This window comes from Pelobates fuscus, chromosome 3 (assembly GCF_036172605.1).
Source record: "Pelobates fuscus isolate aPelFus1 chromosome 3, aPelFus1.pri, whole genome shotgun sequence".
In the NCBI taxonomy this organism is placed as follows: Eukaryota; Metazoa; Chordata; class Amphibia; order Anura; family Pelobatidae; genus Pelobates; species Pelobates fuscus.
In genome coordinates, this window is record NC_086319.1 from 84,115,892 (window position 1) to 84,143,397 (window position 27,506).

At 42.5% G+C, this 27,506-nt stretch overlaps 1 protein-coding gene across 1 annotated transcript in view; it reads right to left on the reverse strand.

The window, feature by feature from the left end:
* SIMC1 (SUMO interacting motifs containing 1) overlaps positions 1-27,166 on the reverse strand; it is a 49,675-nt gene extending 22,509 nt beyond the window's left edge. Inside the window, exons 1-2 of the mRNA XM_063447324.1 lie at positions 26,895-27,166; positions 1,205-1,957 (exon numbers count right to left, since the gene is read on the reverse strand). Coding sequence (XP_063303394.1) covers positions 1,205-1,957; positions 26,895-27,134 — 993 coding nt within the window. The 5' untranslated portion in view covers positions 27,135-27,166. The remainder of the gene's footprint in view (positions 1-1,204; positions 1,958-26,894) is intronic.
* Positions 27,167-27,506: the final 340 nt, after the last annotated feature.

Here is a 27,506-nt window from a genome sequence, read left to right on the forward strand (position 1 = left end):
TAAATCCAGCATCGCTGGATAGCCCTTATTCAGGGGGGAAACATATCCAAAATTCAAGTCATTCGGATGAACAGTTCGGGAGATATGGGGTTCCAAAGATTTGACCGACCGCATGGGTAAAGTATCCGAAAACAGTTCCATGCATTTTGGCCCTGCGGTCGGTCACAGAAAAGGGAATGAAACAGACGAATTACTGGTGTTAGAGAGACTAAGGGGAATTCGCATGAATCCCCTAGTTCGTGAGTTTCTTTCTACCGAACGGCGGGCCGTTCGGTATTTTCCCCACGAAATCCTGGAAGTCTGGAGGTCTCAGCGGTGCTTGCCTAGTCGAGTGCCCGATTTAAACTACCATCTTAAACTACCATCTTAAACTACCGAACAGCGGTGTTTTGCCGTCGAGTGTCTGGAACTGAAATCGGACACTCGACTAGGCAAGAGGACGCAGACCACACTGCACTGATTGCCAATTACCCGTTTGCAACATTGTTGCAAACGGTAATTGGAGGCACACTCATTCCTGGGTGGTCTGGTTGTTCGGTAGTTTCACTCAATATACTGAATGGAGTGATTCTACCGAACAATCAGATGAATGCTGCATACAAATCACCCAGGATAAACTTAACACATATATAAATACATATATAATATTACAGGCAGTACACTAGAATATGCTTCACAGTCTTAAAGGGACAGTAGTCCCAAAAGTCCCAATGTGTCCATAGATGCTGTTAAAAGGGCCAGTAGCAGCAATATACAGTACAATATGCCCCAAATAACCCAGGGGCCATAGTCAGTAGGTAGGAGGCTAGCAAACAGGCTTCTCCAGGGCCCAGTGGCGAGGTTGGTTTCGCCACAGGGCTCTCTTTACAGGAAGTGTTTATGGAAGGCTGTGCAAGTCACATGCAGGGAGGTGTGACTAGGGTTCATAAACAAAGGGATTTAACTCCTAAATGGCAGAGGATTGAGCAGTGAGGCTGCAGGGGCATGTTCTATACACCAAAACTGCTTCATTAAGCTAAAGTTGTTCAGGTGACTATAGTGTCCCTTTAAATGAGACAATAACAGCTCCCAAAGCAATTAATCATTTATCTTGATGACAAATTATATATATATTTTCTATTATACTTAAAGTAGAACCTGTTCAATGTAAGAGAAAACACATTGTATGCAAAATGATGAAAAATAAAATACTTTCAGAATTTACCTGTTTGCCTCTTTCATCTTGTTTTATCTGCTGGGAGAGGAAATGGTGGACAGGTGGTTTATAGTATCGGAGTTTGTACAGCCAGGCCTTGTTTACGGTCGTTGGTCTACTTGTTGTATCTTGAACAAAAGCAGAGATTTGATTTTCGGCAACATGTGCTGCTGGTAATGAAGATGTAGAGCCTGCTAAGAGAAACGGACTGGAATCCAGAACTGAACGAGCCTCAGAAATGCGTGGGTTAATGAGGTCATTATGGGAGGGCGCAGGATGTGGAGTATTTGTTTCATGTAGGACAGATGGGTTTTCTAAGAAATTGTGCGAGTTCACTTGATAAATAATACGGTCATCTTGTTTTCCCATAGAAGAGCGATTTTGCTGAAACAAGTCGCCAAAAACATTTTCGAGAGAGCCCATGTCACTATTATTAGCTGTTGTGCTGCTCCCTGTATTGCTCCTGTCTTCACAGTTAAATGATTTGGCCCCTGGAGAGAGGTTAGGACATGACCAGCATGCCTCCTCGCTGCTATCGGAAATGGATAATCTGTCTTCGGGGAGATCAGAGTTAATAAATTTGGACTCTGGCTTTATCCACTGCGGAGATATGAAATTCTTAATGTAGGGAGGTGGGCTATGTGAGAATGACTCTACAGAGTCATCAATTCCAGTCAAATCAATTATGCTCGTGTCCGATTCGGATTCAGTCTCTTCATTTCCACTGCAGATATTAGTCAGGTCAATTATATCTTGTGTAGGCTAAAAGAAATGAGACCAATTAATTTTGAGGCATAAAATGCTAATTAAGAAGTTCTTGCACAATAATATGAACTTTGATTGTAGGGGGAAAAAAAATTGTGTTCTAACCAGTATAAAAGTGTCGTGCAACATCTGACTGTGGGTATGTTGGAGTGTTAAAACTAGGATCATGTTCATCAAATTAGGATATGGACTATATCAATGATTACACCCATTTAACTGTGCAACTTCATTAAAATTTAAAAAAAGCAAGTTTATAGAGACCACAAAATGTCAGTAGTGTAGTGGATTTTCTCAGCCAATGCTTCAAATAAAATTCATCCACAAGAAAAAATTAATACATAAAGCTGCTTAATACTTTAAAAACCTTCCCAAGTTTTAAAACATCATATATGACACAAATAAAATAAAGAACAGTATCAGCGCTTAGTTAATATACCCCTATATTACACATAGGGATCAACTGTAAAGTTGAACTGGTTAATTATAAGCTGCTATGAAGAAGCATCAATAATTGCAGAACACAGGGATATATAGAAGATTTAGATGTATTAGACTAATTTCTTGATTTTTAATTGAATGATTTTTTTTTATTGAATGACGTTTATATGGAACCACAATCCCCCAGAACACTGTATCTTGAGAAAGCTTGTTGGAACGAGCGAAACGCGTAGATCGTGTTTCTGGCGGGATTTTTAAAATTTGGAGTGTTTGCAGCAGTACCGGTTGGTTGGCGTTTCCGTGAGGACTGATCCGTGTGCACAGGACCGGTCTAGAATTGAACATCAACGGAGCGGTAACCATCTATCCACCAACTAATACTCTGCATCACTAAATGTTCATTGTGAACCTTAGAAATAAGTTTCACCATTTTATACTGTAAGAGTTCTTCTTATGGGGGGTTTTTCGTATGGGAAATAAAATATTGTAACTATATTACGCTATGTCAGTATCTTCTTTATTGAAGGTTGGATACATATAAAGACAAAGTTTACTGGTACAACTATCAAATCCCTACGGACATTTGAAAGCACCCACATTAAGACTAGAATCGGAACTCTTCTGTTTTATATATTTTTACAGTTGATCCCTATGTGTAATATAGGGGTATATTAACTAAGCGCTGATACTGTTCTTTATTTTAGTTCATTAAAATTTACACACGCACATGCAAAATGTGTACATATATGCAGATTTACACAAATATATAGAGATTTACATATTCATCTTTAAACTGTATACTTTTGGTAAAATGTCGGGGACTTAGCTGAAGATAGAACTTGAAAGAAGCAAACTACAGTACACCATTTTATTTTCACTTCTAAGGCTACCTTTTTGTAAAAAGCAATGATATTAATATGCTCAATAAACCCATGTGGATAACCAGTGTCACTGGCACACACAGACAAACCAATAATCCCTTTTTTACGTTTAAGAGAGACTGGAAGCTGGATACATACTATAAAGTCATACACTGCATACAAATCTAGGTTGTAAATAATGGCTTTTTGAGCTAAAAAAGGGAACTCCACAAATAGGTGCCCTCCTCATTATATGAAATGCTTATAGTCCTCTCTATAAACCTAAACCTATGATAATACAATGAATTAATGTCTGCATCTTGAATGATGTTCAATGCATTGGTGCATGTGGGGGGAGTGGATACTTTTCAAAAGAAGGTAATTAATGGGACCTGGACAGCTGCATGTTTTATGACTCAGGTAGACATGGCATAGCAAAGACATCGGCAACCTTCGACACTCCAGATGTTTTGGACTACACCTCCCATGCTGCTTTGCCAGCATTATGGGTGTAAGAGCATTATGGGAGATGTAGTCCACAACATCTGGAGTGCTGAATGTTGCCTACCCCTGGCATAGCATATGGAGTCATATTGAAGCCTAATGCTAACTTGTCAGCCTGATATTAGGTTGAGCTCAAACATGAAAGCTGTAGCTAAAGCCAAAGACGGTAGCAGTACCAAAGGGCCTGAGAAAAAACACACCACAGCTCCTTTTATGTAACTAAATCAAGAATTAAACAAGTCGGCAAGGGCACAACAGAAGATTAGAACGGGACCTTACTATGAGCCTCCAATTTGGCATATCAGATAAGAACCTACAAACATGTAGGAAGTCACAGCCCATTTAACTTTGGGTTATAATTTTTGTTCTAAAACAATACACTGCTATCTGAGAATCATAATGCAAAAAAATACTGTAAATCTAGGTGCTTGACATTCCATTCTAAATATCAGGGTAATTACACACCACGCAGCCAGAGGGGTCATTCCTGTTAGCAACACATTGGCTGAGGCCATTTCCTATACAACAGATCTACAACATTTGGTTACAGCTGGTGGGAGTAGAACTAACAAATGTGTGGTGGATCCAAGAAATACATTATACTACGTGTAATATTTCTTTAATATCGCGTTTTAACGTTTTACATTTGCCAACACCAGGAACCTGGTTTTTGATCTATTGTGTGTGAAGAGATGGCAAGCACAGCCAAATATCCAACCTTTCCATAAAATGCATATGCAATAGGTTTTCAACATAAGAGTACAGCAAACTGTGTTCTTCTGTGTCACCGGCCATAATTTATTGCTTCTTCAAATCAAATAATGTTGTATAGCAACATAATATACCATACTGCTGACATATCCAGACAGATCGGGAAAGATATATTTTTAAATATATTTATGGGAACAAATGATGGCTTATTAATCAATCAATAGGTTTCCTACGATCAAACCTTATTATATAAAGCTATGAGCCCCACTTACAATACACAGGAATAATGGCACCTAGGTTAATGGCCAATAACTAAAATGCATTATTAACACATGAGATAAACTGGACATAATTTGGCAAATGTCCAGGTTCTGAACTAAAAACTTAAAATTTGACTATAGGATTGATCTGTTCAATCATAATTTAACTCTTTCATATTAAAGGGACACTGTGGGCAACCAGACGCCTTCAGCTGATTGAAGTGGTCTGGGTGCAGTGTCCCTATTGCCTTTAGTGCTGCAATGTTAAAAACTGCAGTTCCAGAGAAACTGCAATGTTTACATTGCAGCACTAAATTCTGCCTCTAGTCGCTGTCTCCCAGACAGCCACTGGAGGCACTTCCTGTATCTTTGGTCCGGTATCTGACGCTGGACGTCCTCACTCTCTGAATGAGGACATACAGGGTCAGCCATTTCCCCATAGGAAAGTAACTGTGGTGGGAGGGGCGAGACAGAGGTAGTGATTGTGCCAGAAATACAGCTTTGTGTTCCTAGCACTTATAGTATCCCTTTAAGTGCACCCACACTAATTATAGATCATATTGTTCAGGAGAAATAGGGCTTTCATTTCTCGAGAGAGAGAGAGAGAGAGGGGAGAGAGAGGAGGACATTTTTTTTTATTTTCCTAGTTTCCCATCATACTGTTGCCTTTTACTGTCCCACTAGTACAAAAACCATCTCCATGTACAGGTTTTATGCGGTTTTGGAAAGTTACAGGATCAAATATGTGGCTTGTCTATTTCACTTTTTAAATATTGACATTTCCAGATTGGTTTGCTAGGCCCTGTTGCCTTTGAGACTCTATGGCCGCCCAGGATTGAAAAATTACCTCCATCATGGCATATCAATTTACAAAATGGACAACCCAGGGTATTCAAAATGGGGTATGTCCAGCCTTTTTAGTAGCCAGTCAAATTTGCACTTTCACTGATCTCGCCATTATAAATTTTACTGCTCTGAAACACTCATTTGTGTTCTGCGATGACTTGCAAGTACAACAGTACCCCGAAATACAGGTTTTATGAGGTTTTGGAAAGTTACAGTGTCAAATATAAGGTTTGCAAATTAAATTCTTTGGTATTTCTGACAACCCAGGCAGTGCCCCTGCAGCCAGTTTTGCAATCTGTCCGATCCGAGTCATATGAATCAGATCGGTAGGATTGGCTGTCAGGCAGGTGTCCCAACATATAACTAATAAAAATAATACAATTGTGCAGAAATAACATATGAAATACATTTAGAATTAAATGTATAATGTACATTCAATACTCCCATTAAACCCATTACTCCCATTAAAGTAAAATCTATAGTTCTGCTGTTAGCACAGACTATCTACAGTACCTTGTCTGTCATCCCAATGTTACGGTAGAGGAGATTTTAAAATTAGGAGAAGCTAATCACAGTCTGCTTGAGACCAACCCTTTTTCAAAAGAGTTAATTAGATCTCCAATCATCATTTTCAAAAGATGCTGCGCTCTCATTGGCTGAAAGCTGTTTACTGCATAACTCCATAGCAACACGTGAAGGAGGGAGGGGGGGAGCTTGTGATCAGTGTCCCCTTGAGGAATGGTTACAGTCCAACCAATGTATAAATGGCAAAATTAAGAAAACAAGTATGGAAATGCCAAGAATGGATGTCCAAGCATTGCTAAATTGTTACGGATACCAGAAAAGTTAGGAAAATGTCCCTTACCAGAGTAAAATATCCAACGCTCAGTCTTAAATTTAAAAATAGGACTTCTCTAAAAAAAAAAAAAATAATAATAAAAAAAAAAATGTATGAATAAAAAGATTGCATTCATATAAATTAGAGGGGAAAAAAAATAATACTCCAATTCAGCTTTGCTTTCAGTTCGGTTATTTTGCGTACATTGTGAAATATACTTTGAACTAGTGCCAATTCAAACTTTAGTAATTACCCCAGGTGGAGGTCTGCTGCTATCACAGGCTTCACAACAGTTCTATGGTTAAAACAGGTTTCTAGTAAGCTAACCCTCAATCCAATATGGAGGGGAGGAAGAGATGCAGTATTTTGCTGAAGCTGGACTAAATCTCATCACACATTTTCAAACGATGCAGAGCTCTCATTGGCTGAAAGCCGTTTACAGCATCTCCACACTAACAAGCAAAGAAGTGGGGGCTCAGAGATGCCACACAGTGCCCCCAAGATATGATGTACTGAATGTCAGGCTACATTACCTAACCAGTGATTTACACATTCCTGTTTCCTTCGATCACTGTCTTATCCATTTGCCTAAAGGCATATTATCATCCAAAAACCCACTCGTTGACTACACATATTCAGATGATATAGACCTACTTAATACTGAACCGATGTGACATACATTATTATTAACTTTTTTCTTTTTTTTTTTTTTTGTAAAGATGCTGCATGCTCATTGGCTAGAAGCTACTTACTATATATATATATATATATATATATATATATATATATATATATATATATATATATATATATATATATATATATATTATGTAATAAATGAAGGCTTGCACTCACGGTCTGTAGATAAGTAAAATACTTCTTGTTTATTTCAATTCATTAAAATATGGTTGCTGCCATCAACGTTTCAGCCACTCCTGGGGCTTTCATCAGGATCAATTCAGCATACAATTCATCATGCTGAATTGATCCTGATGAAAGCCACAGGAGTGGCTGAAACGTTGATGGCAGCAACCACATTTTAATGAATTGAAATAAACAAGAAGTATTTTACTTATCTACAGACCGTGAGTGCAAGCCTTCATTTATTACATATTATAATATTTTTTGGCTATGGCTTTTTAGGCACCCGGCATTTTTCATATTTTTTGAGTGTGTGTGCTGGGTAACATTGTATACTATATATATATATATTTATTTTTTTTATTTTTTTAAACCACCCTAAAGTTTTCCTAGCATTAATAAGCGAAAACGTGAAGGCTTGTGAAGGGTTCATAGTGCCAAATTAAACTTCTAACAAAGTCAGCAAAACAAGTTGCAGTTTTTACCCAATGGTCAAGGTTACACTTATATTATCGGTTTATTTCGAAATCTGCAAATAATAATAAAGTAAATAGGCACTTCATTACAAAATGCCAACATTTAAAACCCCTTCAGCAGCTTACCTTAAACCAGCGCTGGTGACCTCTCCTCCCCCGCCGACGTCAGCGGAGCCGAATGCGCATGTGCTGCAAGTGCCGCGTGCGCATTCAAAGTGTCCATAGGAAAGCATTTCTCAATGCTTTCCTAAGGATGCTCTGCGCGATGGAGGCATAATATGCCTCCAGTGTGGCAGATGCGCCTCTAGTGGCTGTCCGGAACTCCAAATGTAAACATAGCAGTTTCTCTGAAATGGCTATGTTTGCATCTGAAGGGTTAAAACCTGAAGGACCTGGCACCCAGACCACTTTATTGAGCTGAAGTGGTCTTGGTGACTATAGTGTCCCTTTAATAATCATACTACTGAAAAAATACCAGCAGTCTGGTCACTATGTGTGCATAACAGGGATTTTAGTTAGGATGCCTAGTTGGGGTAGGATGGATGGGTTAAACAGACTAACATACTGCCACGTTGTTACTGATCCATAAACCGGATATTCACGAAAATGAGAAATGTTGGGAAAAGTATGCATGTCTGTCGGTGTGTCGGAAAGTGAGTGAGTGTGTAGGTCTGTGAATGTTTCAGTGAAAGGGTGTGTTACAATGGCTGTATCTGTAAGGGAGTGTATGGCAGTGCATCAGTGAGGGCGTGTGTCTGTCAGGGAGAGAAATTTGGAAGGGGGGGAGGGGTCCCTGAGTTTTGTCATGCCCAGGGCAGCACATAAGCAGAATACACCACTGCATATGACTGAAACCACAACTCTTAAGTAAAGCAAATCATCTTCCCCCTCCCTACCAACCCCCCCCCCCCCTTATTTTGATACAGGTACCTTATCCATCAATCCCTCCTCCCCTCCGACATGCTGTAATTCATCTAGTGTGGCTATACCTCCCCTTGCTCACAGATTGTAAGCAAGTTTGAGGAGGTTCTTCTTCACCTCTTTTCTCTTGTAATATTCAGTTTGTGAATTACTTGTTGCCAAATATCCCTATTCTATAATTTTAAATTGTTGCAGATATATAAATGTAATAGTAATTGTCCCCTGTTAATACTCTTAAGAATACCGGTCAATCAAAACATGAGCCTGACAAAGTCATATTCAAAGATCACCAAATTCTTGACACTAAACCTTTTTAAAAAGAGGATATTATACAGTGGCATAAGAGCTACACTCACATTATCAGAAAGCGGTTTTCAAGACAATACTTTAGCAATAAGCAAAGGTCAGGGTTTATCAATGGCACAGAGGCCCCATGAGAAATGATCAATATAGCTAAACCTAGAAGAAAGACATCTGACAAACTAAACCAGTAAGCAAATGGCAAGCATTACGCTAACAATATGTTGTGTGTCAGAGGTGACTCCCAAAATGGATGATCCTGTTATGAAAATGGGTACGGCTGCCCAGAGAAGGGGCATGTCAGCCTGGTATGAACGCACACCAGCGTAATGCCCTCTACATGGTCCAAATTAACGTAATCAGGACCGATCCACCGGACTCAAGACTGTTGGCCGGCATGTTATCAGCCAGTGTCTTGTAAGACTTGTCATTTTCCTAACATGACCCAATTGAAAGTCTAATGTATAAATATATGTTTTCTGTGTCAAGGAGATGGTGAGTACCTTCTCTACACTGGATGTAAGCTCCTCCTTTGGTCAAAGAAAGTCAAGAGTAGAAAAAATACATAAGACAAATTAGTCCCTACTTTGTCTTATGTTTTAATAAAACTAGATCAGAAATAAAGAAAAGAAGAACAGATTCTGAGAGAGAAAGAAAACAATAGGAGAATGGCAAGTTCGGCATGACAGTGCCCCTTTAAAAAAACGCAATGAAGGGGTTTAACTCACCCCATATGCAGCTGTAGACAGGGTAATATTCACGGTATATTAAAAGATTTATGAAACATTGAGACAATAATATGCATATTGTCAGTTACACTTTCTAGTAATTAAAAATCAGGAATTATACCAGCATACTATTTGGAGTCTGCTATTTCCAGCCAAGGTCGCAGAACAGCGATTACAATTGGAGCCCAGCGAGTTACAGAGACAGATAAACAATGTTTCCATTCCAAGAAATTTAGGTTTTTTTCTCTCCAAATTCTAAACAACCTCATTACACACAGCCAGAAAAAAATAAATAAAAGGTAATGCACCTTGAACTTGTATAACAAATGTATATTTAGCGGAGTGGTATTTCATTATCAACAAACACTAACCCATAACACCTTGGATGGAACCACAGCTGTTTTATTGAGTTCCTTCTTAAAGGACACCCAGACCACTTTATTGAAAAGAAAAAAAAAAAAAAAGAGAGAGAGAGAAATTAAAGGACCACTATAGTGCCAGGAAAACAAACTCGTTTTCCTGGCACTATAGTATTAATAGGTCCCCCCCACCCAATGAGTTTGTTTCCCTTGCACTATAGTGGTCCTTTAATTTCTCTCTCTCTCTCTCTCTTTTTTATGAAGTGGTCTGGGTGCCTATAGTGGTCCTTTAAGAAGGAACGCAATAAAACAGCTGTGGTTCCATCCAAGGTGTTATGGGTTAGTGTTTGTTGATAATGAAATACCACTCCGCTACATATACATTTGTTATACAAGTTTAAGGGGCATTACCTAGGCCACTTCATCTCAATAAAATGTTCTGGGTACAGTGACCCTGTCCTTTTAACACTACAGTGCTTTAGAAAGTGCAATGTTTACATTGCAGGGTTAATGCCACCTTATTTCATACTGACAGGCACGAAAGGCGCTCCCACCTTCCTCTACAGTGACCAAGTAAAACTGTCACATGACACGCAAGCTTATAGGAAAGCACTGAATACAATCTTTTCCTGTGGAGAACACATGTGCATTCGGTCCCCTCAATGAGGAGCATTGAACTGGACCAGAGTTAAGGAGGCCATGCCTTCTCGATGATGTGGCAGGAGGCAGAGAGGTGAGCAGTGATGTGGAAGACTCTGAACTGATTAGTTCTTCTTTTGCTCACAGTGGGAACATTTCAATAAATGTCAAACTTGATTTTTCAAATTTGTCTCCTTTCATTCAGCTCAATTTTCCTGCATGTACTTGTTAATATTCCTCTGTAGTTCACTATACTCAACAAGCGAATGCTTGAGCTGAATGGATTTATGCTAGGTTCAAATGGATCTCATTGGTGCACTCAGACTCACTGCAATGAAATTCTAACCAAATCTCAGTCGAGTTACAACCAAATTTACATGTTATAAGAAAGAAAAAAAAAAAGAACGTTTTGATGATCACTGTAGAGTTAGGGAGGGCTGGGGATACTATCAGTGAGGCTTTGAGTTAAAGGCACAATTCCTCTGTTCTGTATCACTGGAATAAGATCAACCATATGAAGGGCATTTGGGTTGCAATTTGGCCATTTGTAAATATTTACATCTGCCAAGCTATATGGAGATGCAGCTGATTTCAAAAGACAACCAAGTAGCAAATTAAAGGAAGGAAAAATGGTTTTGAAATAAAATAATTTCCCTATAAAATGGACACTACAGGGTCCCTGTTATTTTAGCCCTGCAACAAAAACTGTGTTGTTTAGTACATATAGCAATGGTTCCATTTTACGGCTAAACACACCTCTAGTGCAGAAAGGAGATCTGCAGGTTTTGCAAGCTGTTTTTTTTTCATATGCCGCCGAGAAAAAAAAATGGAGAAAAAAACCAAACAACACATGCATGTTTTCATTGGGGAAATATCTACTGAATTGCAAAAAAATACAAATTTAATGGAGTGTTCCTTTAAGGCTGGTTGAACATCAGAAGTGCACTTCATTAGCATCTGCAGTGCCTAATCGTTAAAGAAGTGAAATGCAATTCTCATGATAATCAGTCACCACATAAACTTGGCCATCATGGAAACATGCATGTGAACACATACTGACATTACACACACGCCACCCAAAACTCACATACACAAAGATTAACGTTGAGCACACAGGAACACCAACATACATATTGCAATTGTACATAATTATATACAGGTCCAATGACATCCACTGACAGTGAAACTCTGAAACACACACCACAGCCCTGCAAAATGAGTATTCCATAAAGATAAAAAAAGTACGGACTACGACCCACCACACCCCCCATAACCACGGAACTCAACAACATTAAAGAATGCCACCTTATGGACAAACTGACTGCGAAAATACAAGGCTCCATGAAGACGTTCTCCAGGTCATGGGAACCTTGGGAAAACTACATTGACGCACTTTCCTTGGCCTCCCTGTTTCCCCTCCCTTCCCTCCCCCCCACCCCACACTCCAAAGACCTACCTTATTGTTACTTATTGTTACTTAATGTTTTCACGTTTCCTCATTCATTCATCACAAAACCCCACCCCCCAAAAAAAAAAACATGGACAGACAACAACCACGCCACAGGCGAAAATATGGCATGCCATGTATATTATCTGTTTCTGTACAAACTGCGGATATTTGAACCATGTACAGGCTTTTGCACAAGCCTCTATACAGTGAACATGTCACAACTTCTGTCATTGCAAAAATAAAAGAATTAATAAAAATTTTTTTTTTTTTTTTTAACTACGGACTACAGTACTTTGTCTCTGCTAGACACTGGTAGGAGTAACGCTGCCTAGAAGGGTCAGCTTGCCAGTCATTACTAGTGACGGCTGCAGAGATATTAGCAGCAGGGCTTGACAAATTTTCTTTTTTAAACAAACTTACAAAGCTATTTTTAACTACAAAAATACAAATTCTTAAAGAGACACCATAGTCACCATGACCACTAGAGTTTTTGTCTCTATAGCCTGTCCCTGCAGTATCAGCATTGAAAAAACTGCCTTTTCAGAGAAAAGGCAGGAGATGCAAATTGACGCAGCATTTCGAGGGGCGGGAACAGCCACGGGGAGACTGGAACAGCGGGGGAGAAAACGGTGAGTAAAACACCATTTCTATTCGATTAGAGGGGGGCTAGCCACCTAAACACACACACATGCTCTCACACACTCACAATTTATTATTTGTTTTACTTCAATAAAATGTAATTCCTACTTTTGGGAGAGCAGAAGAGGATCGGCTTTCCCTGGGGTCCTGCCGGCGGTCGGCTAGGGGGGGTGGAGAGTGGATGCTGGGGCCAGAGTGACTTCATATTCCGGTCCCAGTATCACTAAGCAGAATGCGAGGGAGCAGAGCAGGACGACCACAGCTCCATCGCCAACCACCTACAGCACACACAAACTGCCTCTGAGAAAAAAAGGCTAACATATCTCAGGACAAAATTCCTAGTCACTATGGCGACCTGGGATTTGTCAAGCCCTGTATTAGCAGTGACTATGGCAAATCCCGCTGTCCCAAATGCACGACAGTACAGCAATGATGTTGGCTCCTGGTGCAAGAGGACCGGTAGGAAGAAGATGGCGGCACCCAGATGCGACAGGGTCAGGTAAGTAAATCCCATATTTTCCTGAAATTTATGCAATGGCCCCAGATGTTTACGGTGTCGCTTTAAACACATACACAATGATAATGAACACAAAGTCACCTTCATTCTAAATGGTTCTACACACAGAACCCTCAACATGCAGCAATACTGCACAAACCACGCACCTCCCAAATACCCCTATTTAAAAGGGACAAGCAGCATAGAGGATGCTGTATTACAACTTTGGAATTAGATTTTGGACAAACAGGAGTCTACATATTTTTGGACACATACTGTGGTGGAATCTCGGTAAAAATAAATTTAGTAGGCCGAGATTACCACGTGGCATGTGTACGTGCATATGCTGACGTATCGATCAGTTGGTTGCACGAGGCAAGATACGATCAGTAGTGTACGGAGCATGTGCAAGAATACAGGATGTAGTATTCCCCTCCTCCATTGTGCTGGACAGGCCATGCGGTCAAGCAGGAAGTTAATACTTATTTGTATTGATTGGTCAAGAGAATGTGCGGGTGGAGCTTAATATGGGAGGAGTTATGTGCCTATATAAGGAACCTGCACTATTGTCCGGGGCTCAGAACTTGCTGTATTTTGGTGACATTAGTCCCTCTGAGTCCCGATCGGTGATCCAATAAAGAATCTCTTCCTTCCTGAAGAAACCTGTGTCCATCTCTCTGTGCTTTGCTTCCGTCAGTTTCTCCGGTATCATTTGGTGCATTGGCCGGGAAGCTCATCGTTCAACGGTAGCTGAGAGGCAGAGGCGTGAGACGGTCTATCTTTGCCCACGTTCTCTACGGCTGCACCCCTGAACTTCTGCGTGGACCTCCCTTCGTCTCGGCGCCACTGGTCTGTTGTCCAGGAGATCATCGGCCTCTACGTAAGAAGTGCTGGGGTGTCCCCGTCGATGAGTGTGAACTCAGGTTCAGGAACGAGGAGGTAAGACAACTGCTGTTTTAGACGGCAGACCCACTAGGGGTATACCGATTGTGCGGTAGGCCCATAAGGGGTTATTTGTGTATGGAATCTGCCCCCTCTGTCGGAGGGAAGGAGCGAAGGCGCACCGCTCAATCGAACGCTCTTTAGTCAGACCGTTTGATTTGGTTAGTCAGGCGGGGTTCTGGTGTAAATAGCCCTAGCCGGACACCGGTGTCTTGTCTAGACTAGCGTTCTAGGGTGTATATTACGTTCGCTAGGTCGGAGGGACCGGGAGACTAAGCGGCGCCTGTGTAAATTCGGTTCGCTAGCTCTCAACCTATCTTGGCTAAGTGGGAAGGCGTGTAAATTTGGAACCCACTAGATTTTTGATAGTAATCGACTAAGAGGCGTCTGTGTAAATTCGGTCCTCTAGCTCGCTATATGTGGTGCTTGGGCAGTGTGGCTAACCAAAACGGGTGTACATAGTTTTAGGTAGTCCATTCAAGGTACTGGCCAATAGTTTAGTTGGGAATTGTAAATGTGTTAAATATTGTTTAGTAAAGTGTATATCTTGTTAGATAGCGCGAGCTCAGCCGTCTAGCGAGAGTGTTAATAGTGTGTTGCTGTATTATAGTGCACGGTACCATAACCCTGTATATTTACTGACACTGTATATAAGTACTAATCACTGTCGTCTATTGCATGTTTAACACCATAACCACTAATAATTGTATTGTGACCTTAAATTGTGCTTTGACCTATGCTAACCGTACTGTAACCGCTATTTGTAAAAGACGATGTTACTGGGGTGTGTTATAGACGGGTAATTCATATATAGAGAATTATAGCGTGGGTGACTGTATAGTTTCGCCAAAGGGCATAATATTGATTATCTAGTGACTGGTGTAACAGCTGTGTGCGTATGGGAATTCCCTGAGTGTTTATTGTGTTATTGTGTACGTTTCACTTGGTAACCGTACCACGTGGTGCTGTTGCCAGAGGAAACGGGTGTGACTGTTGAATAGTACGTGTGCATAGTATTTGTTGTCAACGACGTTCCATTGATAAGTATGGGCGCGTCGCAGTCAACGATTCCGGATCCCTTAGGTTGTATGGTGAAGAATTTTAAAAAGGGATTCAAAACATGTGATTTTGGGGTTAAAATGTCTCCTGTGGGGCGGGGCCTGGCAGCCAAAATGGACGGAGGTGCTTTCTGTGGGCTCCAGCACTAGCAGACATAAAACCGACTATAACAACCACCCAAACGGTGGCAGCTAAACAAAAAGCCTGTAAACGGAACCAGGACCACACGGGGATCAGAACGATACCCGTCCGACAAGCAAACGCAACGCAAGCACCTGAACCGACCATGCGGCCTACACCAGAACAGAGCCTGAGGCCTGGGGGAAGCGGCCGATCCCCCGAACCTTCTCACAAGTGGCAATCACACACTGCCCTGCTACCCCCCCCCTCTGGACCGGCGGGGGATATCCCGGTCCTCGTGGGGGCCGACCACCCCCACAAAGCGACTCACACAAGCTGACAAACTTGCAGCCGAGCGGGACCATGGGGGCCCACGCATGATGGCGGTGCGGACACGACCGGCAACAAACGGTACCCTCATCACACCACCTACGCACACCCTGGAGTTTTTCGACCGGCTCTATGCCAAACTACGGATAAAACTCCGCACCAAGGGTCAGCACCTCCACCAGGTCATGAGGGAAATGGCGGCATGGATACGCCCGGCCACCCGGCGCCACCTTAGTCACTACCCACTCCGAGCCCCCAGAGCAGCCTCCAGCAGGGGGAAAAGCGGGAGACCAGAGGACCTGGAAAGAACAACATATCCCACTCACCTTCGCACACAGCAGAGTGGGTCCACTAAGCCTGCCCGATCCACTCACCACCAGGCGGCACCTGTATTCTCCGCCCAACGCGGCGAGACTCTGCAGGCACGGACTGACGCTGCAAGCCGCGTGGCGCACCCCACGACAGCACTGCTTCTTACCAGCGATAGACACGAGCGGAGAACACCTCTAGGCCCTGCAGGTGAAGAAGCAAGGCCGCAGCACCACGTCCTAACTCCACAAAATGGCGGCTCCAGTACTAGCACGGATCTGGGGATACCAGCAGAAGGCTCGCCGTATGTGCTTCCAAGCAACATAAGCCTAACCTCCAGGTGTCTGAAATCTCAGCAGTCTCTGACCAAACTGGGGATCGGGTGAGAAGGCAGGGGGCTTACAGTGACTGCCCCAAAGATATCTGTTCCTCCTGGCTTACTGTTCATCTGGCGAACTCTTGTACTTTATTTTATTTTTATTTTGTTTTGCTTTGAATCCATCTGCTGCCAATCTTCACTGTATCTACCTAACAAGTGCATATGTCTCTCATAACTAAATTGTCAGGATATGTCCCTAGTTTTAAAGCTAAGAATACTTACCCATCCACGGACATACCCTGCATAAGCATGTTCCACTAATTTAACACTATGCAGTAATAGCCAGCAATATCTTGTTAGCATGATTTATTTATTTTTTTGTGTTGTTTTTTGTTTCTTGTTAGCTATTAAGCATAGACGACCTAGCATCTTCCTGATATTTGTTAGCAATGTTATGCCTAGTGATTTCCTTTTTTTTTTTTTTTAACCCACGCAAACCAGATGTGCCTTAGTTGATTACACTGTGTATTTAACCACATGTCACACACACCACGCCGTCTAGCTGACCCACCCACACTGCTTAGGCCTGCAACCAGCCTATATCACGCTTCTTACTTTTGTGCCACTTAACTCTCTTGACGAACCCCCCTGTGACACACATGGCACAAGGCAACTGACATACCAACCATAGTGACGCCTATACATCTACTCGGCCTAGGGGCATCACCATACTCGTAGGCTCACATTATGATTAATCTTTAAATGCTCCTGATACTAATCAAAATGTCTATTTTGCCTCTCGTAACTGCCAGCCTGGACTAAACTAATCTCATAGACAGTCCTACCTAACCTGACTTGTTTTTATAAAAATGTGTGCTGTTACTGCTTGCCATGTTATTGTTGATCTTGTTTACTCCATCGGCTTATATTTGCTGTCGTGGCAACATAAGCGTGTTTGTTATTCTAAGCACAAATAAAATAAAGAATTTAAAAAAAAAAAAAAATGTCTCCTGTACGTTTGGTCACTTTGTGTACTAGGGAGTGGCCTACTTTGGTTGCGGCATGGCCGCCACGTGGCAGTTTGGATCCAACTCTGGTACAGCGCTTACACGTGGCTGTATCAGGTAGGCCTGAACTTTACGGGCAGTTTCCTTATATTGATTGTTGGAGACAGGCCGTAAAGTTCACTCACCAAAATGGATTCAGACATGCCACGAGGAGCAATGTCGCCTCATGGTGGCTAGGACTTGTTTGTCCACTAGGACTGGCGTTAGGCCCATTTTGGACACGCCCCCTGAGTCCGAGATCCCTTTGCCGCCCCCTTACTTTCCTTTAAGAGGAAGTGACGCGAATGCAGGAAGTCCTGCACCCCTTCCCCCATTGCCCCCATCCACTTCCGCTTCCTCCTCCAGTACAGAATCCACCCCCTCTCGTACTAAATCTCCCCTTCCGGAACCAGAACCAACCCCCATTAGATCTGAATATCCTGATTTGGCGCCACTTCAGACTTCCGGTCGAGCTTCTTCTAGCTCGGCTCGAAGTGTTCTATTTACTAACTTTTCCCAAAACCAAGCTCCCACATCCTCATGCTTTATTACCCCCCGACCGGAACCTCTAACTGACGCCCCTCTACGTAGCCCCATACTAACCCGACAACTGACCGGTACCCAACAATTAAAACATTATCAGATGCCTCTTCGTCTGAATCCCGGGTCAGCCTATATCGATGCCGCAGGTCAAATGGCACATGCTGACCCAGTCTTCGTATATGTCCCGTTCACGACTACCGATCTCTTGAATTGGAAGACCCACAATTCCTCGTATACTGAGAAACCACAAGCTATGACCGATCTGTTCACCTCGATAGTTCAGACACATAACCCGACATGGGCTGATTGCCAGCAGTTATTAATGACTTTGTTTAACAATGAGGAAAGGACAAGGATTAATCAAGCGGCCATTAAAGCGCTAGAGGATAGAGCCAGTGCTTTGAATCAAGCCAATCCAGCAGCATGGGCCGCAACACATTATCCTAACACCGATCCCGACTGGAATGTAAATGGTGCTGATATGGTTCAACTCAGAGCCTATAGAGACGCTATAATTGCTGGCATGAAAGCCGGAGGAAAGAAAGCCATTAATATGTCGAAGACAGTTGAGGTGATTCAGAAAAGTGATGAAGCGCCCAGTGTCTTTTATGACCGATTATTGGAGGCATACCGCTTGTATACCCCCTTTAATCCGGAAGACGCAGATAATTCCCGAATGGTGAACTCCGCCTTTGTCAGCCAAGCTTACGGAGATATTAAGCGCAAGCTACAGAAGCTAGAAGGGTTTGCAGGTATGTCTATCACCCAACTAATGGAGGTAGCGAATAAAGTGTATACGAATAGGGAAACAGAAAGTAAGAAAGAAGAAGAGCGCAAGATGCGTAAAAAGGCAGATATGTTAGCGGTAGCGATCGCAGGCGTAGATAGACGGGGCCTAGATAGAGGCGATAGTAGATGGAATAGGGAGCCTTTGAGTAGGAATCAGTGCGCGTATTGCAAGGAAGAAGGGCATTGGAGGAACGAGTGTCCACAAAGAGAGCAGTACGAGAGAGACCAACCCAGGGCAGGTTACGGAAACTTTAGAGGCAGAGCGAGAGGTAGAGGAGGCCCCGGAGGGAGTAATGGTAATAGAGGGAGCAATGGGAACAGAGGAAGTGTTAGGGAAGATAGGTATTTTCCAGCAGCGCAAAGGTCCCGCGATAGAGAAGGTAGGGACTTTGTAGGATTGGCTGACACGGTCATGGAGGACTATTGATACCGACCGGGCTCCATCCCCCTTGGTCGAGCGGAGCCTATGGTCGATGTATCAATAGGGGGAAAAAGGAGTGCGTTCATGATCGACACTGGTGCTGAACATTCAGTGGTGACTAATCTAGTTGCTCCTCCATCTGGAAGGACTATTACTGTAATAGGAGCAACTGGAAGAAGTGCTGAAAAACCGGTTCTTAAAAGTCGACTGTGTACATTGGGAGGCCACGTAGTAAAACATCAATTCCTTTATATGCGTGAATGTCCAGTCCAATTGCTGGGACGTGATATGCTATCTAAGTTACAAGCGCAGATTACGTTCCTGCCAAATGGAACAACATCTTTAAAGTTTAATGGACCTTCAGGTATCATGACATTATCCGTACCAAAGGAAGAAGAGTGGCGACTTTATACAGCGTTGACTAGCCAAAACCCTAGGAGTGATGAATCCTTATTCAACATACCAGGAGTTTGGGCAGAGAACAACCCACCAGGACTGGCCCGCAATATTCCACCTATTAAAATCGAACTAAAACTTGGGGTTTATCCAGTGAGCCTAAGACAATATCACATCCCGCAGAAGGCTAAGAAGGACATCCAATCTTATCTGGATAAGTTCATACGGTATCCTAAAATTCTGTACTTCCCCCTGGAACACCCCATTGCTGCCTGTTCAAAAGCCCGGTACAGATGAGTATCGACCTGTGCAGGACTTGAGAGCAGTCAATGATGCGGTTGTTAGTATACATCCAGTTGTACCCAATCCATATAACCTGCTTGCTTTAATTCCGGGCGGGGCTACTTACTTTACAGTCTTAGACCTCAAAGATGCCTTCTTTTGCCTCTGAATTGCCGCAGAAAGTCAATGTATCTTTGCTTTCCAATGGGAAAACGCTGTAACGGGCTCAAAACGCCAAATGACCTGGACAAGACTGCCCCAAGGGTTTAAAAATTCACCTACCCTATTTGGTTCAGCTCTAAGTCAAGATCTACTGGATTTCGAGTCCATCCCAGGAGAGTGTGTATTGTTACAATATGTAGATGACTTGTTGATAGCAGCAGTTACAAAGGAAATATGTCAGCAAGCAACGCACGATCTACTACACATTCTCTGGAAGGCAGGATACAAGGTGTCTAGAAAGAAGGCTCAGTTGTGTCTGCCAACTGTCAAATATCTGGGATTCCATATCTCTGAAGGTCAAAGAATTATGGGGCCAGAGAGAAAAGAAGCTGTGTGCCAAATACCGATACCCAAGAATAGAAGACAAGTGCGAGAATTCTTGGGGGCAGCAGGCTTCTGTAGGATATGGATTCCCAGCTACGCGATACTGGCAAAACCTCTGTATGCAGCTATCAAAGGTACAGAGCACGACCCCTTCTTATGGACTCAAGAACAGCAAACGGCATTTGAAGATGTGAAGAAGGCTTTGATGAGTGCCCCAGCATTAGGTCTACCTGATCACACACGACCATTCTACCTGTATGTACATGAGCAAAGAAGAATGGCTTGGGATCATGGCAAAGACCTGTTGCCTACATGTCTAAGCAACTGGATGCAGTGGCCAGAGGACTTCCACCTTGTCTAAGAGCCGTAGCTGCAGCCGCCCTGCTGGTAGCTGAAGCCGATAAACTCACTTTAGGTCAAGAACTTTATGTACGAGTCCCACATGCAGTACAGACGTTGTTGGATTACAAAGGAAATCATTGGTTTAGTAATAGCCGTATGACCAAGTATCAAGCAATGTTGTGTGAAAACCCAAGAGTGCATTTAGAGACTGTAAACACCTTAAATCCAGCTACCCTTTTGCCACAACCTACTGAAAGTCAACATGATTGTTTGGAAGTAATGGATGAAGTATTTTCAAGTAGACCAGATCTTCGTGATTTTCCCATCCAGAACCCCGATGTTCAATATTATACCGACGGCAGTAGTTATGTGAAAGAAGAGATCCGCTATGCAGGATATGCAGTAACAACAATTGACAAGGTGATAGAAGCTCGGCCACTGGCAAAAGGAACATCAGCACAAAAGGCAGAATTGATAGCACTGACACGAGCGTTACAATTGGCTGAAGGTTTAAGAGTGAACATCTACACGGACTCCAAGTATGCGTTTTTAACCACTCATGCCCACGGAGCTTTGTATAAAGAAAGAGGACTATTGAATTCAGAAGGCAAAGAAATCAAGTATGCAGCTGAAATCCTACAACTATTGGAAGCAGTGTGGGAGCCGAAAGAAGTCGGTATCATACATTGTCGAGCGCATCTGAGAGGAGATGGTGATGTAACTAAAGGAAATCGGATGGCAGACAGTACAGCTAAGCGTGCCGCTGAATCGGGAAGACAGGAATATGTGGGGCATATAGCTGTTCTTATACCAACTCCACTGTCTCAATGGACTCCAGTTTATACAGCTCAAGAAGAGGAGTGGTTAAACACTGAACCTGGAAAGTATTTGGAGAACAAATGGTATCAGTTAGAAGATGGAAGAATAGTCATTCCAGCATCACTAGCGGTAGAAATTGTCCAAAACTATCACAACGGGACACATTCTGGGAGAGACAGCACAGAAGAATCTCTCAGAAAACATTTCTACATACCAAGATTGTCCAACTTGACTCAGGCCATTGTACGAAGATGTGTAACGTGTGCTAAAAATAATGCAAGGCAAGGACCAGTAAAGCCACCAGGAGTCCAGTTTATGGGGGGACTCCCCATGTCCGATTTACAAATAGACTATACAGTGATGCCTAAATCGGGTGGACATCGTTACCTGCTGGTAATTGTGTGTACCTATTCAGGCTGGGTAGAAGCATGTCCTACTCGTACAGAGAAAGCAGGAGAAGTTGTGAGATTCCTGCTACGAGAAATAATACCCCGATATGGACTACCCTGCTCTATAGGATAGGACAATGGTCCAGCTTTTGTTCATCAGTGCCTACAACAACTGACTCATATGCTTGGTATAAAGTGGAGGCTTCATACGGCATATAGACCCCAGAGTTCTGGTAAGGTAGAGAGAATGAATAGAACTATTAAGAATCAGTTGGCTAAAATGTGTCAGGAAACCCAACTTAAGTGGAACGTTCTCTTACCCATAGCTCTATTGCGAATCCGCAGTACCCCTACCAGAAGGATGGGCCTCTCTCCTTTTGAAATCATGTATGGGCGACCACCTCCCGTACTTGGTAACTTAAGGGGGGATTTGAGTCAGTTGGGAGAAGGAATTACCCGGCAGCAGGTTGTAGAGTTGGGTAAGACTATGGAGGAGGTACAGAAATGGGTACAAGATAGATTACCTGTGAATATTTATCCCCCAGTTCAGTTACCACCCAGGAGACCAAGTGTGGATTAAAGAGTGGAATAATGTACCGCTAGGGCCCAAGTGGAGAGGTCCTTATGTTGTTCTTTTGTCTACCCCTACAGCGATAAAAGTAGCCGAAGTGACTCCGTGGATACATCACTCCAGGGTTAAACCAGCAGCAGTTGATTCTTGGCAAGTTACAGCAGATCCAGAGAATCCCTGCAAGATCCGGTTAAAACGCACGACTCAGTCGGAGTGACGAGGAACTTTGTGGATTACAACATTTTATTGTTTCAGAGATTTGGTACGTGAGTGAGAGGGCCATAATAAAGCCTGTCAGCTCACCGACGTATAGTGTATAAGCCAGGAAAAGTCTCGAAGGGACTCCTGTGAAGACGAGCAGAACTCCATTCCCTGCAGCCCTTACATCCTGGAAGCTGAGGTGCCTTCGCACGGACGAAGACTGAGGATGACGACGAAAGATGTGTTCTTGATAATGTTTATTTATGTGTATTTTTATATTCAGGAAGGTAGAGGTACCGACACTCCTAGCTGTGAGGTATGCATTAAGACTACAAGAACAGGTAACCATATTTCCCAAACCCTAATTTGGCATTCACAATACGAGTGTAAAGGAGATGTATCAAGATGTAGATACCTAAATATAGAATATAGTGTGTGCCATTTAGGAGTAGGAGAACCTAAGTGCTTCAGTCCGGAGTACCAACCTCGTACAATTTGGTTGACTCTCAGGAATGGAGATCCTCAGGGGACCCTAATTAACAAGACAGTATTAGAATCCGTACATTCTTCGGGTGTTCTGCTATTTGATGCGTGTAAGGCGATATCAAGTGGTAGAAAGCCGTGGAATGTATGTGGGGATCTTAGATGGGAGAGGACGTATGGGTCTAACGATAAATATATTTGTCCCAGTAGTAAAAATAAATATGTGAGTCCTAGATGCCCAAATAGAGATTATAACTTTTGCCCATATTGGTCTTGTGTGGGGTGGGCAACTTGGGGACAGACAGTAGACAAGGACATGATAGTGACTAAGTTGCCTACTAGCCCATATTGTAAGTCTATGGAATGCAATCCAGTCCATATACTTATAAATAACCCCGACAAGTTCTTAGACAAGTATGGTAATTTATTTGGGTTTCAAATATATGGGATGGGTTTAGATCCTGGGACAGTATTGTTTATAGGGATAGAGACTGATACGGTATCCTCCCAAACTCATCAAGTATACCATTCCTTTTAAGAATGGATTAGCATGACCAATTAATATCTACACAAGCCGATTATCATATGAGTGTTAGAGGTAAATCTGAGTGGAGATTAAAGACCTCCATCATAGGTTATGTTTGCATAGCAAGGAAAGGAATGATGTATAATACTTCTGTAGGAGAATTAACTTGTCTAGGGCAAAAAGCTTATGATGATGATACAAGGAATACAACTTGGTGGTCGGCTTCAAATGTCTCAGAACCATCTAACCCGTTTGCTAGATACGCCAATTTAAAGGATGTGTGGTTTGACCTATCCATCACATCTACCTGGAGAGCCCCAGCAAATTTGTACTGGATCTGTGGTAAGAAAGCCTATTCGGAGTTGCCACAGGACTGGGAAGGGGCATGTGTGTTGGGTATGCTCAAACCATCCTTCTTCTTGTTACCTATTGAAACAGGTGAGACTTTAGGTGTTAAAGTGTATGATGTGAATCATAGGAAGAAAAGGGGACCCATAGAGATAGGCGCCTGGGAAGATAATGAATGGCCTCCCCAGCGTATTATAGATTATTATCGGCCAGCCACGTGGGCAGAGGATGGTACTTTTGGTTATAGAACCCCTATTTATATGCTCAACCGTATTATACGATTACAGGCGGTGGTTGAGATTATTACTAACGAGACATCACAAGCGCTCAATCTTCTAGCGAAGCATAATACCAGGATGAGGACAGCAGTATACCAAAATAGATTAGCCTTGGATTACCTTTTGGCAGTAGAGGGAGGTGTATGTGGGAAGTTTAACCTGAGCAATTGCTGTCTTCAAATAGATGACGAAGGGCAAGCAATAGCTGAGCTTACTAGCCATATGGTTAAACTAGCGCATGTGCCTACTCAGGTATGGAAAGGGTACAATACAAGCAGTTGGTTTGGTAGCTGGTATGAGTGGTTTGGAGGGCTTAAGGCAGTGGTAGGTGGAGTCCTACTGATTTTAATGTTGTGTCTACTCCTGCCGTGTCTTATACCCTTAGTAGTTAGGTCTGTGCAAAGCCTGATAGAAAATATAGCAGAGAGGAAGGCTGCTGCACAGATAATGGCAATTTATAAATATAAGGCTCTAGATCAGGGAGAACCAATGCAGGAAGATGAGTGTTGAAGATTCACATCATAAGATAAGTCTGGTCTGGTTCAAGGTAACTTGCGGTGTATGCAAACTAAGGTTAAGTGATGCCTCAAGTAATTGTGAAATATCAAGAGGCATCAAAGGGGGGAATGTGGTGGAATCTCGGTAAAAATAAATTTAGTAGGCCGAGATTACCACGTGGCATGTGTACGTGCATATGCTGACGTATCGATCAGTTGGTTGCACGAGGCAAGATACGATCAGTAGTGTACGGAGCATGAGCAAGAATACAGGATGTAGTATTCCCCTCCTCCATTGTGCTGGACAGGCCATGCGGTCAAGCAGGAAGTTAATTCTTATTTGTATTGATTGGTCAAGAGAATGTGCGGGTGGAGCTTAATATGGGAGGAGTTATGTGCCTATATAAAGGAACCTGCACTATTGTCCGGGGCTGTATTTTGGTGACATTAGTCCCTCTGAGTCCCGATCGGTGATCCAATAAAGAATCTCTTCCTTCCTGAAGAAACCTGTGTCCATCTCTCTGTGCTTTGCTTCCGTCAGTTTCTCCGGTATCAATACAGCGTTATTCACTAAATTGAAATTTATCAGGGATTAATGGTGAATTTACACAATTATCTGGCACCAACATATGCTGCAGCGCTGTTCAATAGGTAAACAAGACAAACTAAATTCTAACAAAACATAATTGACATACTGAAACGCTAGGTAAAGAGGGCCCTGCCCAAACAAGCTTACAGTATTAAATTTCAAATTTAAGGTAAAAACTGGAAAAATTCATCATGACAGCTAAACTTCCAGTTCCGTTAGTTTGGCCTTTAAATTTACATTCATCTTTAATTCCAGACACTTCTCACTTTAGTGAATAGCCCTGATCATGAAATAATACATTCTATTATATAGTTTTATACCACATCTGTGGAACACTTCGAAAAGAAGCAAAACCTGAGAATGTCCAACTTTCATTAAACTACAACTTCTATAGCTACAGGACTGTCAGAACCTGAAAAAGATCTGGGAGTCCAACTGTAAAAACCGCTGGTGGTTCACAGTCAAACATACCTCACCCAGACACTCAATTCAAGAAAATCTTCCTATATATTTATTCTATTTGCCAACACATTCAACTTATTTAAAGTCACAGATGACAGAAAATACCTGAATATTTATAATCAGTGTACAAAGGCTTACTTTCAACATGTGACACTAACTGAACTGCAAATTATTTATTTATAAAATATTTTACCAGGAAAGATATATTGAGATTTCTCTCGTTTTCAAGTAGTACACTTTGATTAAATATTATCCTTCCTAGTTTTCATTATATAAACTACTGTTAAACATGTGGTACTGTTCGGTGCCTGTCAAACAGTTGCATCGTCTGGCATTTACTGGAAGGTGAGCCAATGCTATAAAATTTTGGCAAAACATAATACATTCCCTGGGGTTTCATTATTGGAACACCAGCAATTCTATTTTTTATTCATTTTTTACTAATAGTTGTCAACTGCTTTCTATACTGGTACATCCAGAAATTATAGCAGGCTTATAGGGACCAGTTAGACCAAATGGCACCCTAAAATAGCAAGAGAATACAGTATAAAAAGGCGCTTTAAGGTCTTAAAATATGGGATTTCAAGTGCACCAAGCTGCTATTTATTCAAGTGCTTCCTCAAAACACCATAAACAAATCATTACAAAAAATAGTGCACACCATTATTGTAATTATTTATTTATGGTGTTCAAAGGACACCCTGTTTGCCTTAGCTGGAACACAATTCCCAGAGCTCTCAGGCAGTCAGTGCAGGAAATGTGCAGACCAAAACACAACTCTAAGCCAGTACCTTACATTGCTGTAAACCTAATGTGGGAGTGTGTAGACTCTTATTCTTGGGAGTTGTAGTCCTACAGTAGGTGAGGGTCTACCTTTAAGGTAATCCCTGATCCCCCCCAAATAGTTCGTATTCCAGGAGCAGGCACCATGTGACTGTCAGCAGAGCCTCCAATCATGGCATGCTGGCTGGCACATACCAGGCTCTTGGTACCCGGCTTACCAGCATCCTACTGGGGGTGGAGGAGTCATATCCAGGCAGTGGATGCCCCGAGCTGTGCTGCCCTCTCTGGGGAGCCGGCAGGTCACCCTGGTCTACATCACTGCCTGCACTGCTCTCAAAGTCCGACACGTCCGAGAGAAAAGTCATGGTGTTGTCCTCCATGGCGCTCTCCCCCTGGCCCATTGTTATGAAGTGCACCCAGGTAGCATGGCACTGGAGACAGGCGCTGATACCTGACATGGGGCGTCACTTCTGGTCTAGACGTCACTGGTCTGGAGATTGCCGAGCAGAGCGGCTCTGCCAGCCCTGACTAGTCGATTATAACCATGCTGGCTTTCACTTTCTGTTTCCTGATGTTAGCAGCTGGGGTGTGGAGAGAAGGAGCTATATACACTACGCCTCCCACAGGGCCTCATTCAGGATGGACAAGTCCTGTTTGAAAGCCAAGTTGTCCCTATATGTGTGTGAATAGCAGAGGTTCGAAGCCATGCATTTTGTAATCACTAATGTTTAACCCCTTACAGGGACACTGTAGGCACCCAGACCACTGTAGCTCATTGAAGTGGTCTGGGTGCATATTCCCAGGTCCCATAACCCTGCAAAGGTAATTTT